Here is a 15,397-nt window from a genome sequence, read left to right on the forward strand (position 1 = left end):
ACATGTATAAGCTGTAAGGTAGGACAAATATCTAGATCAAAACCAACACAAATTTAGATCTATATCAATACATATTTCGCTTTAATATTAGCTTCGTCAGTTGATACATTAATGAAAATAAGCTGTAACAAAGTTAATAAACGTTTGACTCCCTTTTTATGCATTAAACCTTAGAAGAAGCTGCACAAGTGTTTCCAGTTTAAAGCACTCTATATCTTTAGTACTATGTAACCTAAAAATTTAGTGATTTCCAACCATTTAAAAACCACCGGAAGTGCAGTCGAAAAAAGTCAAAACAAAAGAATTTTGCAAGAAAAAATAAGAAATGTGTATGAAAGGCAACACTGTTTGAGATCTAATTGTTAGTTTTTGTCAATATTTTTCTTTCTTTAATATAAAATGTATCATTATGATCAATAAACGTTGACATTTGTTTAAAGGAAAATATCATGTATTTTCGCGATGTATAATTTACTTTCATTTTTTTAAGACAAACGTATCCTACTTTTATATGTTATTATATGCTTAAACATTAACTGTCGTGATTGAACTTTAAAGGACATTTCTTTATGTAAATGTGTGCCTTTTAAATAGAAATATAGCACTCAGTGTGTGTGTGTGCATTTTTGTTGTTGTTTTTTTTTCATGTAGATTTGAGGCCACATCATTTGGCCATTTATGAAGCCAAAATATCTTTTTTTGGCAATATCCGGTTAACGCCCCCTGGGGGCATTTGCATTTCCTTCTTTCTTTTACCTCTGTTTGTGCGCAATTGTTATTTTCATCTGTGTCATTAAGACGCTTGCATATTGTGATTAGTCACGTGATGCATATATATAGAAGTTAAAATCTCAAAATATTCAAATGACGCTTAACCCCCTCCCATGAACTAAAATCGCCGCCCATGTAAAATAATACAATTTAGCAAGTTTATTATTATTTAAATAATTGGATAAAAAACCATTATGATCACATAAGGTCATACGCTTGCTGGACCAATAATGTACAAAAGCTAAAATATTTCTGACTTTCGTCCACCACGAAGTTCTACATAATTATATAATGTAATGAGTAAATTGACAAGTATAAATAAGTTGTAGCGGATTTCACGTGGATGAGAAAGCACAGTTTTGTCGTGTTTTTCTTTTTTATTTCGTGGGCAACAAAAGGGATACATTATGTGAACTAATAGTACTTTTTAGGTACTGATTTAAATCTTAATTTTGTAATGGAAGCGTATTTATTTTTTGGCGTTATTTGATGGATTATGTGAAATTCATATAAAATAAACAACGATACGCATACATTTTCGTCCCGGGTAAGTTACCTTTTTGTTTTAAATATGGTTCATTCCATAAGAAAGTATTTTTAGACATTTCCTTCAAAACAATGCCCAGTCACATTTGGTAGAATAATTAACGGAATGAATGTTATTAAAGCTGAAAGTATGGTCAATATCGACATAATATATATTGTCAAAAGGCAAATGCCCCGGGAGAGTTTCCGACTATGTTAAAGTAGCGTAGGCAAACGTCCCGGGAAAGTTGCCTTTTTGTTGTAAATGTTATTCATTCCATAATAAATATATTCAGATACTTCCCCCAAAACAATGCCAAGCCCCATTTTTTAATTTATAAAGGCCCCCGAAGAAAACCCTCTTCCCGGGGAGAACTTCCCTTTCAGTAGCATTTTAATATAGAATGAAATATATCCGTCGCTATATATATACTCTGGTTTTCTGCCCCAGGTGAGATAACCAGAGTATATATATAGCGAGTGATATTTATAAAGCATTACTTACATGCTACTGAAGGGGAAGTTCTCCCCGGGAATAGGGTTTTCTTATAGGGGGCTTCAATGCTTAAGAAAATGGGGCTTGGCAATCTTTTTGGGGAAGTGTCTTAATGGCTTCTTTTTACGGAATGAACATATTTACCGAAGAAGGCAACTCACCCGGGAAAGATTCCTTATATGCAGATGTAATGGTAGGAATAGCACCCGGGTGATTTACCTTCTAGCATATATGTATACGTTCATTCCGTAAAATGTCATTTAGATACTTCCCCCAAAACAATGCCAAGCCCCATTTTTTAATTATAAAGGCCCCCGAAGAAAACCCTCTTCCCGGGGAGAACTTCCCCTTCAGTAGCATTTTAATATAGAATGAAATATATCCGTCGCTATATATATACTCTGGTTTTCTGCCCCGGGTGAGATAACCAGAGTATATATATAGCGACTGATATTTATAAAGCATTACTTACATGCTACTGAAGGGGAAGTTCTCCCCGGGAATAGGGTTTTCTTAGGGGGCTTCAATGCTTAAGAAAATGGGGCTTGGCAATCTTTTTGGGGAAGTGTCTTAATGACTTCTTTTTACGGAATGAACACATTTACCGTAGAAGGCAACTCACCCGGGAAAGATTCCTTATATGCAGATGTAATGGTAGGAATAGCACCCGGGTGATTTACCTTCTAGCATATATGTATACGTTCATTCCGTAAAATGTCATTCAGATACTTCCCCCAAAACAATGCCAAGCCCCATTTTTAAATTATAAAGGCCCCCGAAGAAAACCCTCTTCCCGGGGAGAACTTCCCCTTCAGTAGCATTTTAATATAGAATGAATTATATCCGTCGCTGATATATATACTCTGGTTTTCTGCCCCGGGTGAGATAACTAGAGAGTATATATAAAACAGCTATAATATTTTTGCATATATATTATACAGCATGTCACTGAAGGATAAGATTTCTCATGGAAGAAAATTGGATTTGCAAACTTTTGGGTGAAGAGTGTTAGTGAATTCAATTTACGAAATGAACATATGTTGTGTACAAAGGAAATCATTATAATCATTAACTGGGTAAATTCACAGGTTCTATTTCTCCCGTAGTGAACCCTTTTGAAATCTTGTTTTATGTGTTACTACCATATATGGATATATAGGGTCACAATAATTTCGTGACTCTCGCGATTGCTATTGTGCATAAAGTAAAGAAATGTCAAACAGAAATCGTGAAATTTACGGACGTTAATTACTTCTGGACATTGAATTTTTAAGAATATTGATTATGTTAACATATGATAATGTCTACATGACCCAGATCACACCTAAACGGCAAATGCCCCCAGGGGGCGTTAACCGGATATTGCCCTTTTTTTCACAATTGTTTAACGAAAATTGTCATATTTTAGTCATTGACAAATTGTTCGTTTCCTTAAACGTCAACATAAAACTCTTGAGAGGGGCGTCAGTGGCCAAGTGTTTAAGGTCGTTGACTTCAAACCACTTGACCCCCATCGCTGTTGATTTGAATCCCAACAGGGACTTAAGATTCTTTCATGTGAGCAAGCTATCTTAGGAAATGGCAGTGGTTCTACTCAGGTGCCCGTTCATGCCTGAAATATTGTATGGAAGGTCTTCCTCCATCAGTAAAGCCGGAACGTCGCCATATGACCAATACTGTGTTGATGTGACGTAAAACCCAATCAAACAAAAAAAACAAAAACTCTTTAGACTTTATTTGGGCCCTTCATCAGGTGCAACATGGGAACAACTATAGATGCTTAAAATGATTTTTAGCTCGACTATACAAAGTATATGGAGAGCTGTCCTACTCGCCCCGGCGTCGGCGTCCGCGTCCGCGTCCAGATTTTAGATTAAAGTTTTGGTGCAGTAAAATATTTTTCATTATAACTTTGTCATTTCTTAAGGTATCAACTTCAAACTTCAAATATATGTTCCTTATCATCAACCACATCTTATGTGACAAGGTTCATAACTCTAGCACCAATATTTTCAGATTTATCTCCCCTTGAACTTAGAATTTTCCTTAAAAAATACTATTTTTTACTGTTACTTCATTATTTCTTAAGGGATCAACCTCATACTTCAAATATATGTACCTTATCATCATCCCCATCTTATGTGACAAGGTTCATAACTCTAGCACCAATATTTTCAGATTTATCTCCCCTTGAACTTAGAATTTTCCTCAAAAAATACTATTTCTTACTGTTTCTTCTTAATTCATTAAGGGATCAACCTCATACTTCAAATATATTTACGTTATCATCATCCCCATCTTATGTGACAAGGTTCATAACTCTAGCACCAATATTTTTAGATTTATCTCCCTTTGAACTTAGAATTTTCCATAAAAAATATTATTTTTTACTGTTACTTATTTATTTCTAAAGGGATCAACTTCATACTTCAAATATATTTACGTTATCATCATCCACATCTTATGTGACAAGGTTCATAACTCTAGCACCAATATTGCAAGAATTATCTCCCCATAAACTTAGATTTTTTTACTAGAAAAATGTTATTTTTTATAATATTTTTTTTATTTTTAAAGGTATCTACCTCAAACTTCAAATACTTATTCCTTATCATCAATTACATTTAATGTGACAATGTTCATAACTCTTGAAGCAATATTTACAGATTTATCTCTCTTTGAACTTAGGATTTTCTTTAAGAAATATAATAACTTCTTTACTTTTTAAGGTATCTACTTCAAACATCAAATATATATTTCTTATCATTACACAAATTTTGTGTGACAAGGTCCATAACTCTAGCATGACTATTTCTAGAATTATTTCCCTTGATCTTGGAATTTATTTTAACAAATGTTATTTTTTTACTATAACTAAATACATAATTATACATAATTGATTTAATCTTTCATAAATTTGTCCTCCTTACTGTGTCCAGTATTTTATTAGTCGAGCTTCGCTGTCTCCTGTGACAGCTCTTGTTTTTGAATCTAAGTAACGAAGTCCTTGATGATAATTGATCAACTTTTAATAGGCATACAATGTTCAATAAAAAAATATTAGAAAAAATTAAACTTTTGAAATATTGTCCAGCATTCATAAAATGATTAAAGCTGGATTAAGCCACTTGCATTTGTGATAATTGAAGATTTGAAGATGTGCTGAGATAAAATTTTACTCTGGTATTAACTAAATAAATTCAGTCATATCAAATTGCAAACATCACATGGAAATGAATTTTAATGCATTTCAGAATGTTTTGTCAGTTTATCTGAAGGCATGCTGCTTTAATTCTTTCATAATTCAGTATTGGGAAAAAAAAAGAGAAAAAAAGAAAGGAAGATGAAAAAACAACAACAACAAAAAACAAACAAAAACCAAATAGAATAATGCATGTCTATAGACATCAACATTGATTGAATTTATTGGCATTACATGTAATTTTGCTAATTTCATCCTTGTAATTTTATATTTTCAGATGAGTTATATATGATGTTTAAATAGCCTACAAGTTGACAGACAGACATCATCATGCAATTTGGTAATGTCAGCCTCGGAGTGTCTGCGGGGAACTATATCATACTTGGATTATGGTGGCACATACAGATTACTAAAAAGTACTGGAATTGCAAACACAAGAAATCAGACTTCTCATCCACTGTCTCATTCCAGTGCTGCTCAAGGTAATATAATATATATGTGTATATAAATAGATATATATTGAAACATTATAAATGTTCCTCAATAATTGTTTTTTCTTGAAATAAATAAGATGATATAACAGTCATCAAATTTAGCTCTGGCCCGGTGGCCCATGACCAGTGTAAAGTGAGTTATGGCAAGCGTAAATTTTAAGAAAATTTAGTTAAATATATAGTAGAATAAATTCAAAACTGGAATTCAGGCCAGCAAAATCAAAATCTTAAATACATTGCCTGTAAATAACAAGCTCCATAATTTCAATATTTTTAGTAGCACTTCTAATGTTTTCTTAGCATATCTTCAGTCAAAATTTTAATGGTGAATTTTAAAATTTGAAAATCTGTTAGTCTACCTTTAAATATATATTGGGAGTCTTATTTGAATTATCTGCCCCACATACTGCATCTTTAGAGTGAGAAAATTTATTATAGGCAGCATTGATCGACAAACTACAAGTCTGTTTTGCACTCATTGGAAATATTTTCAAGATGTTGTTTGATTTAATTTATTTTATATACATTTTATACCTTTCCAAATTTTTGTGTGTCACAGAAAATGCTTGAACTTATGTAAATTGTTCAACAAGTTCAGTAGAAAACACTGGAAATTTTTTATTCACCCTTAATAGTTGTCACAGATTATAATTTTCAGTGTAAGGCAACTGTCAAATTGATTATTGTGTCTTTCCATTTTTCACAGGCTGTCCTAGTAATGCGTTTAGGTTTAAGGGCATTATAAGAATAAATAATGCATATAAGTTGATTCTATAATAATAGTAAAATTAATGTGATATTGGCCATGACACTCTATACAACAATGGGAAATAAATGGCCCCTAATCCCATATTTGTTAGTCTGTTCAAAATCATATTGGGATCATGACTTTTATTAAATTCAGTGTTTTAATATAATATTGTTTATGCTCTTTTTGCAGATGTAGGAATATTCCTGTGGAAGGAATATGTAAGATTCTCTCAAGTATCTGTATATGTGTGGTCAGTATATATCAAATCAGAAGTGCTAGCAACACCACAGAGAGGAATGAGGGTATCGGACAGCTCACCGTGTTCAGTTTGTTTTCCTTAGCAACGTTTTGTGATATTATATCAGACTGTTGCCAGCGTGTGATTTTTCCTGGTCTCGACTACCTGATATTAGTGATCTGTTTCAACGTACAGTCAGTAGTGCTGTCGTGTCATTCTGTGTCCGTATATTCGTGGATGTCGGTCGCAGATACTTGTGCAATGTACGCAGCTACGTTCGTTGCTGTGGCTTTACTACTGGAGTTTAAATACCCACATTATATCTGGTTCCCGTTGATGCGTTCATTTTGTACGCTGGTGCTGGGAACCTGGTTTGCTCACATGTGCATTGTCCTGTTTCAAGAAAGCTCACAGTTGAAGAATTCATTAGATGTTCTTAATGTAACTGGAAACACAAGTTCCATTGTAGCTCAGAGTGCAATTTTGACAGAATCTGAATCAAAGATCGAGAATTTATCTTTTGTGCCAATGTATTTTTCTTGGCATATTCTGTTTAATGTGAATCTTTTGACAATTATTTGGGTAGCAGTGTGGAAATTGGCCAATAGAAACTGCTGTGTGTGCATGCCAGATGAAGAACGGGTGAATCAGTTTGAAAATCGTGTACATTTTGATTACCACATGATCACTCGCATGACCGATTCCGATTATGAGGATTAGTTTCTTGGATGTTTGACCTTAAGCGGCCCACTGGCGTAAACTGAATACTTATGTGACCAGTGCAGATTAAAATCAGCTGGCATAAGTGTGCTGTTAAGATCATGGACTGCACTGTTTGCTATTTAGTTTGTAAATATTTTTTTTAATTTTCCCCTTAATATGATGAATGGTTTTATCCAGATTGAAGGATGGACAAGTCCATTTAAGGTATATAGCGTAGTTAGGGTTAAAACACGTACATCAATGTTCTTTAAGATGCAGGCATCCTGATATTAACATATTTTAAAAAAAAAATCTAATCTTTGTAATATGTATATAAAGAGTTTAAGAAATGTATAAATATTTTCACTTTATATGGTGCTTACATTTTATACACAAAATATTGTGTATTTTACTGTTTTGAGCTTGACTAATCGAAGAATAGGGAGAGCTGTAAGCCAAGTGTATTTATCCCTGAATCAGGGTCAGCATCACACTTTGGTTAAACTCTTGTGTGCAAGGTGATTTCTGCAAAAATACTGAAGGGAATACATTGAAACTTCACACACATTTTTGAGAGCTTAATAGGGAGTCACTGTCCAAGGCCCTGGCATAACTTGAGCATGGGTTTTGACAGAATTATGGCCTTTTTAGAATTTAGAAAATTCTACATTATCCAGACTCTTGCTTTACCATCAAGCACTGGGGATAGTTGAGCACACTGTTCTGCTGACAGCTTTTGTTAAAATACTAAATTTCTACCACAAATAATTTAACAAAGAAGACGCCATTTTTGCACATTTTGACAATCTTGTATAATTAAAAAAAATTAAGTGCCTTAAACTGACTTAAATCAGTTTATTTCCAAACATGGCAATACTTTTACAATTAAAAACACTTCTTTATTTCATATATAATGTTTGGTGCTTGACTTTAAAGGCCCATTAAGCCTAAAAATGCTATGATTTTTATTTCTCAAATTATAAAGCATTTTATTCTTTGGGTCCTGTTACAGTTTCCAAAAAGATACTCATTGGCCACATTGCTGAGCCATATTTTATATCTTTTTTATTGTCGCACTTATTACAGTTATAGTGATTTAGTATTTTGTATGGAAGTCAAAATACCACTTTGTTAACATTTTTGCTACCTTTATGACAAATTTTACATTCAGCGTAAGCCGTTATTTTATTCTAGTGATACACAATTCATATGTTCTAAATCAGTGATTACCGGTACATCATTAAAAAAACATATTTTACACTTTTCTAAAGAATGATAAAATATTCAATTCTGAGGCATAATGTGCCTTTAATGACCAATTTCATAATCTGAATATAGATGTGCTTTAAGTTGCTATTATTTATGATACTCATTATTATAGCTCATCTTTGAGCATTTACAATGCTCAATAGAGCATACACAATGCTCAGTAGAGTATTCACAATGCTCAAAGACAAATCATTGTGGTATAATGCATTTTATTTGCTATTGTTATAATCTTAACACATTCAGTTATTTGCTGGTTTGATTCCTTAGTTGTATATATTATACATGTACATTTATATATGTTGAATCTCAAAAATTTGCATATTGTAAAAAAATATTTATAATATGAAATGACCTTGACCATTATTTTTTGGACCCATATCTTCTTCTACAAGAGATTTTTCTTTGGAGAATCAAAATATGACCTTGACCTTTTCATGACCTTGACCATTGTGTCAGATTATTCATACTTCAGGAAATTTTACCATATTATTGTTAGTTATTAACAGATATGAGATTAGGGCATTTGTGTTGAATTAAGTTATTAACACATCTTTTTTAGATATTAAAATAGTTTTGTGGATCATCTACATGTAATGTAATTTTAAAGCTTTTATGTATAGAATTTAAAAAGAAAGTAAGTTCTAAGAAATAGCAGGACACCCATTGTCATAATGATGATAATGTACTTTGGTGTGTCAATATTAATTATGTCTCCCCCACCTCGGGGGGAGACATATTGTTTTTGCCCTGTCCGTCCGTCAGTCCGTCCGCACTACCGAATAGGGATAGGGGGCCATCTAACTGTAAACAGAACAAAAGAGAACAATAGAGTTCATTCCGTAACAATAGAGTAAGGGGCCATTGGCCCTCTATTAAACAATAGAAAATAACAAAAGAAATGGCCCCTTATTCCATTTCGGCCGGACGTCCGTCCGTCAGTCCGTCCGTCCATTCTTCGTTTCCGGACGATAACTAGAGTTCCTTTTGACCTACAGCTCTCAAACTTCATAGGATGAATGGTCTTATTGAGCAGATGATCCCTATTGTTTTTGGGGTCAGTAGTTCAAAGGTCAAGGTCACAGTGACCGTTGGTCAATTTCTCGTTTCCGGATGATAACTAGAGTTCCTTTTGACCTACAGCCCTCAAACTTCATAGGATGATTGGTCTTATAGAGCTGATGATCCCTATTGTTTTTGGGGTCAGTAGGTCAAAGGTCAAGGTCACACTGACCGTTGGTCAATTTCTCGTTTCCGGATGATAACTAGAGTTCCTTTAGACCTACAGACCTCAAACTTCATAGGATGATTGGTCTTATTGAGCAGATGATCCCTATTGTTTTTGGGGTCAGTAGTTCAAAGGTCAAGGTCACAGTGACCGTTGGTCAATTTCTCGTTTCCGGATGATAACTAGAGTTCCTTTTGACCTACAGCCCTCATACTTCATAGGATGATTGGTCTTATAGAGCAGATGATCCCTATTGTTTTTGGGGTCAGTAGGTCAAAGGTCAAGGTCACAGTGACCGTTGGTCAATTTCTCATTTCCGGATGATAACTAGAGTTCCTTTTGACCTACAACCCTCAAACTGGGGGGAGACATATTGTTTTTGCCCTGTCCGTCCGTCAGTCAGTCCGTCCGTCAGTCCGTCCGTCCATTCTTCGTTTCCGGACGATAACTAGAGTTCCTTTTGACCTACAGCTCTCAAACTTCATAGGATGAATGGTCTTATTGAGCAGATGATCCCTATTGTTTTTGGGGTCAGTAGTTCAAAGGTCAAGGTCACAGTGACCGTTGGTCAATTTCTCGTTTCCGGGTCAGTCCGTCAGTCCGTCCGTCCATTCTTCGTTTCCGGACGATAACTAGAGTTCCTTTTGACCTACAGCTCTCAAACTTCATAGGATGAATGGTCTTATTGAGCAGATGATCCCTATTGTTTTTGGGGTCAGTAGTTCAAAGGTCAAGGTCACAGTGACCGTTGGTCAATTTCTCGTTTCCGGATGATAACTAGAGTTCCTTTTGACCTACAGCCCTCAAACTTCATAGGATGATTGGTCTTATAGAGCTGATGATCCCTATTGTTTTTGGGGTCAGTAGGTCAAAGGTCAAGGTCACACTGACCGTTGGTCAATTTCTCGTTTCCGGATGATAACTAGAGTTCCTTTAGACCTACAGACCTCAAACTTCATAGGATGATTGGTCTTATTGAGCAGATGATCCCTATTGTTTTTGGGGTCAGTAGTTCAAAGGTCAAGGTCACAGTGACCGTTGGTCAATTTCTCGTTTCCGGATGATAACTAGAGTTCCTTTTGACCTACAGCCCTCAAAATTCATAGGATGATTGGTCTTATAGTTTAGGAAGCATCTTCTCATACAACCTTAACAATAGAAACCATCCATAGACAGCCTTCATTGAAGTGACTACCGGGTATTTACATTATCTTATCTCCATTTCCATTCCTGTTTCCATTCACAGTTATTCTCAGCAGTGGGGGAGACATGCGCTTTTTTACAAAAGCGTCCTCTAGTTTTGACTTGTATTCTATAAACATTTATTTTTATATAAAAAAATGTGCCAATTTTATCTTGTAATGATTAGTATACATTGTACATGTTATGGTTCATGTATATTGTCGATATATTAACAAATCATGTTTACCTAGCCTTTTAGGTTAATTAATTTATTTTTAGATATTTTAATAACAAGATATATTATTGTATAAAAAGAACATTGTCTAATTAGTGTTTTCTGATTATTATTTTTTAAGAAGAATAAACACTTGTATGTTTTTTACCCTATAAATCTTTAAAGTGTTTTGCCACCCTTTTAGGCACAGTACTGGTCTGTGTAGTAAAAAATTGGAAAATTTGGAATCTTTATTACATGTAAGTAAACTTTGAGAAAAAACAACAAGAACACACTTTAATGTATTTTGATTGCGATTAACAATATTTGAGAATCATTTGGGAAAAGGAAGGCAAGTTTAGATCGATTTCATTAATATAAGAAATAATAAAAAGTAATCAGAAGAAATCATGTTTATCCATGTAAAAGTAATGTACATGTAATTCAATCAATTACTGGAGAAAATTGAAAAAATTGTGATCAAAATTTCAAGAAGTAATTGTAATTTAATCAGTTACAGACAAAAGTAATTTGCCTCCCCCATGTCTCATCACTTTTACAACATACATGTACATCTTTTGTTAATAGACAGGTCCATTGGTGTAATTGTAATGTATTTAAATCAAATATTTGATGGCATTTGAAAATTGCATTTGTGTTCAGTCTTGCGTTAAATATATATATGTATAATTATTAAAATTTTAATTATTTTGTCAGAATGACAACATGCTAAAAAATGTGCTATTTTATCTGATTCATGAAAATATTATGTAATTTGTATACATGTACATAAAAAAATTCGATTTTTATGATTAATGTTTTGATTACATAACTCTTTGAAAACCTCTTAAAAGGTACACAGCTATATCTTATGAAATATTTTTATTAAATCAGTTTCATTTATTATCAACTGTAAAATTATCCTGTTTCCATACTCCTATTGTCAGTTCTCAAAAAAATTTAAATGTAAAATTTTACTATTGTTTATGTAATTTTGAATATGGAAATCAGCTCCAGTTTAAATTTTAAATTGTATTGTTTTATTAAAACGCACAACGTTTCGACTCAAAAGTCTTCATCGGGTATAATTGTTTACAGGAAATAATGTCAACATTTATCACTTAAGAATATTGTATGCTAATGGAATAAAATATTCGGGAACAAAATAATATGTTGCTATTTTAAGTTAGATTTCAACTTATTTAACAATGATTTATTGCATTCGTCATTTGCTTTTATGACAATATACTGCCCTAGTACTTTCATACAAACATTTTTTTAAAATTTGAACAATAAATTTTACAGCAGCTATATAGCTTTATACACTTTAAGATAAACTTGAAAGGTATCGTATCTGTAAAAATCATTTATAAAATGCATGTTTTTCTCTGTTATTTGATTTTACAGGTGCCATTAGTTTTCCACTGTTGATAAATATGAAATAAGTAGACTTGTAGCTAATAAGTGAGTAATAACTTAGTACTGGTATGTTATTTAGATACACTCATTATACCAGTGTTAATACCTATTTCTCCATATTTAAGCCACAGGGACCATGCTTAAACCAATAGGGTATTTTTTTTCTGAATCCTAAATGTCATTAATCAAAATTATAATGTTTATCCTATGTTGCCAAATAAAATTGCGAAAATTATTATTTGACTTGTATACATGTACATACTAATAAAAGCAAAGATTATTATGAGGAGAAATGTGGAAGCTTTATGTATCAAAAACTGTTTGCCTAACTTTGATAATAATGCTTCAATCAAAAAATATTTTTTTTCAAAGCCAAGGATAGTGATAGTAATTTAGCTTTATTGAGAATGCAGGCAGCTGTGTTAAGTCACAAAAAGTTCAATTTAAGTATCAGTATTATAGCATGTATATATTTAAAATGTAGCCTTATGAGATTTATGACTTACAATAAGATGTTTTATTTAGTTGGTTTATTACAATGATATTTATTAACTTATGTGCGTAAAATACTCAAGTAGAGAGGGAGGGGTGTCCTGTGGGCGGAAGTTTCGTAATTCTGTAAATCCTGGCCTTGAGGTTTATAAAACTTTTTTTCTGAGTTCTGTCTCGAATCTTAGGATTTTCATTGGTCAGTGTACATACTGTGGCAGATTCTGGTCAATCAAATTACTGAGATCCGAGTTTGAGCCTAGAGAAATTCTTTATAACTTTGGTCTCTGGTAACTAGAGACATTATAGTGTAACTCAAGAAATATTTAAGCTCACAAGATTTCAAAACGTACAGTCATGTATTAGGTTATTTGAGTAGATAGTTATGGATATTTTGTAATTATTATGTGTATCAGATACTAGAACTGTTAATAACTTAATCAATGCATTAAGTCAACTCACAATGAGTATAAAGCTATATTTAGCTGGCAGTAGTTTGTCATATTTTTATGACTGTATGAAAATTTTAAAACAGAAACCCACTCATAATTATTGTTTTAACAAATTTAGTATTGTATATGTTTTTAATTTGTGATGTTTCTAGTCACTCTGTATCATTACATTGTTACCAATGCTAGCCCTTTTATAGAGAGAAATTGATTTGACAGAAATTTGAATTTCTAAAAGGCATTTTCAAATAAGCTTAAGTGGTTATTTTGAAATTTTCAATATTATTATGCCCCCATTTTGAAAAAAAGGGGGTATATTGCTTTGCACTTGTCGGTCCGTCGGTCCGTCGGTCCGTAGACCAAATGGTTTCCGAGTGATAACTAAAGAACCCTTAGGCCTAGGAACTTCAAACTTGGTATGGTGATTGGTCATGACCAGTAGATGACCCCTATTGATTTTGGGGTCAAAGGGGTCAAAGGTCAAGGTCACATTGACCTTGAAAGCAAAAACGGTTTTCCGATCAATAACTAAAGAACCTTAAGGCCTAGGAACTTCAAACTTGGTATTGGTGATTGGTCATGACCAGTAGATGACCCCTATTGATTTTTGGGGTCAAGGGGTCAAAGGTCAAGGTCACATTGACCTTGAAAGCAAAAAACGGTTTCCGATCAATAACTAAAGAACCTTAAGGCCTAGGAACTTCAAACTTGGTATGGTGATTGGTCATGAACCAGTAGATGACCCCTATTGATTTTGGGGTCAAGGGGTCAAAGGTCAAGGTCACATTGACCTTGAAAGCAAAAAGGTTTCCGATCAATAACTAAAGAAACCTTAAGGCCTAGGAACTTCAAACTTGGTATGGTGATTGGTCATGATCAGTAGATGACCCCTATTGATTTTGGGGTCAAGGGTCCAAAGTCAAGGTCACATTGACCTTGTAGGTAAAAACGGTTTCCGATCAATACCTAAAGAACCTTAAGGCTTAGGAACATCAAACTTTGTATGGTGATTGGTCATGATCAGTAGATGACCCCTACTGATTTTGGGGTCAAGGGGTCAATATTATGCCCCCATTTTGAAAAAAAGGGGGTATATTGCTTTGCACTTGTCGGTCAGTCGGTCCGTCGGTCCGTAGACCAAATGGTTTCCGAGTGATAACTAAAGAACCCTTAGGCCTAGGAACTTCAAACTTGTTATGGTGATTGGTCATGACCAGTAGATGACCCCTAATGATTTTGGGGTCAAGGGGTCAAAGGTCAAGGTCACATTGACCTTGAAAGCAAAAACGGTTTCCGATCAATAACTAAAGAACCTTAAGGCCTAGGAACTTCAAACTTGGTATGGTGATTGGTTCATGACCAGTAGATGACCCTATTGATTTTGGGGTCAAGGGTCAAAGGTCAAAGGTCACATTGACCTTGAAAGCAAAAACGGTTTTCCGATTAATAACTAAAGAACCTTAAGGCCTAGGAACTTCAAACTTGGTATGGTGATTAGTCATGACCAGTAGATGACCCTATTGATTTTGGGGTCAAGGGGTCAAAGGTCAAGGTCACATTGACCTTGAAAGCAAAAACGGTTTCCGATCTAATAACTAAAGAACCTTAAGGCCTAGGAACTTCAAACTTGGTATGGTGATTGGTCATGATCAGTAGATGACCCCTATTGATTTTGGGGTCAAGGGGTCAAAGGTCAAGGTCACAATTGACCTTGTAGGAAAAACGGTTTCCGATCAATACCTAAAGTGAACCTTAAGGCTTAGGAACATCAAACTGGTTGGTGATTGGTCATGATCAGTAGATGACCCTATTGATTTTGGGGTCAAGGGTCAAAGGTCAAGGTCACATTTGGACCTTGTAGGTAAAAAACGGTTTCCGATCAATAACTAAAGAACCTAAGGCCTAGGAACTTCAAACTTTGGTATGGTGATTGGTCATGATTGCAGTAGATGACGTATAGATTTTGGGTCA

The 15,397-nt window shown here is 34.0% G+C and overlaps 1 protein-coding gene across 1 annotated transcript; it reads left to right on the forward strand.

Moving 5' to 3' along the window:
- The first annotated feature begins 241 nt into the window (after window positions 1-241).
- Window positions 242-8,300, forward strand: LOC132745680 (uncharacterized). The gene is made up of 3 exons (XM_060734639.1): window positions 242-361; window positions 5,272-5,476; window positions 6,429-8,300. The coding sequence occupies exons 2-3, from the start codon at window positions 5,325-5,327 to the stop codon at window positions 7,195-7,197; spliced, it is 921 nt and encodes a 306-aa protein (XP_060590622.1). The 5' UTR covers window positions 242-361; window positions 5,272-5,324; the 3' UTR covers window positions 7,198-8,300.
- The last annotated feature ends 7,097 nt before the right edge of the window (window positions 8,301-15,397 follow it).

This window comes from Ruditapes philippinarum, unplaced genomic scaffold (genome assembly GCF_026571515.1).
Source record: "Ruditapes philippinarum isolate M1 unplaced genomic scaffold, ASM2657151v2 ctg5488_1_1_1_1, whole genome shotgun sequence".
NCBI classification, from domain to species: Eukaryota; Metazoa; Mollusca; class Bivalvia; order Venerida; family Veneridae; genus Ruditapes; species Ruditapes philippinarum.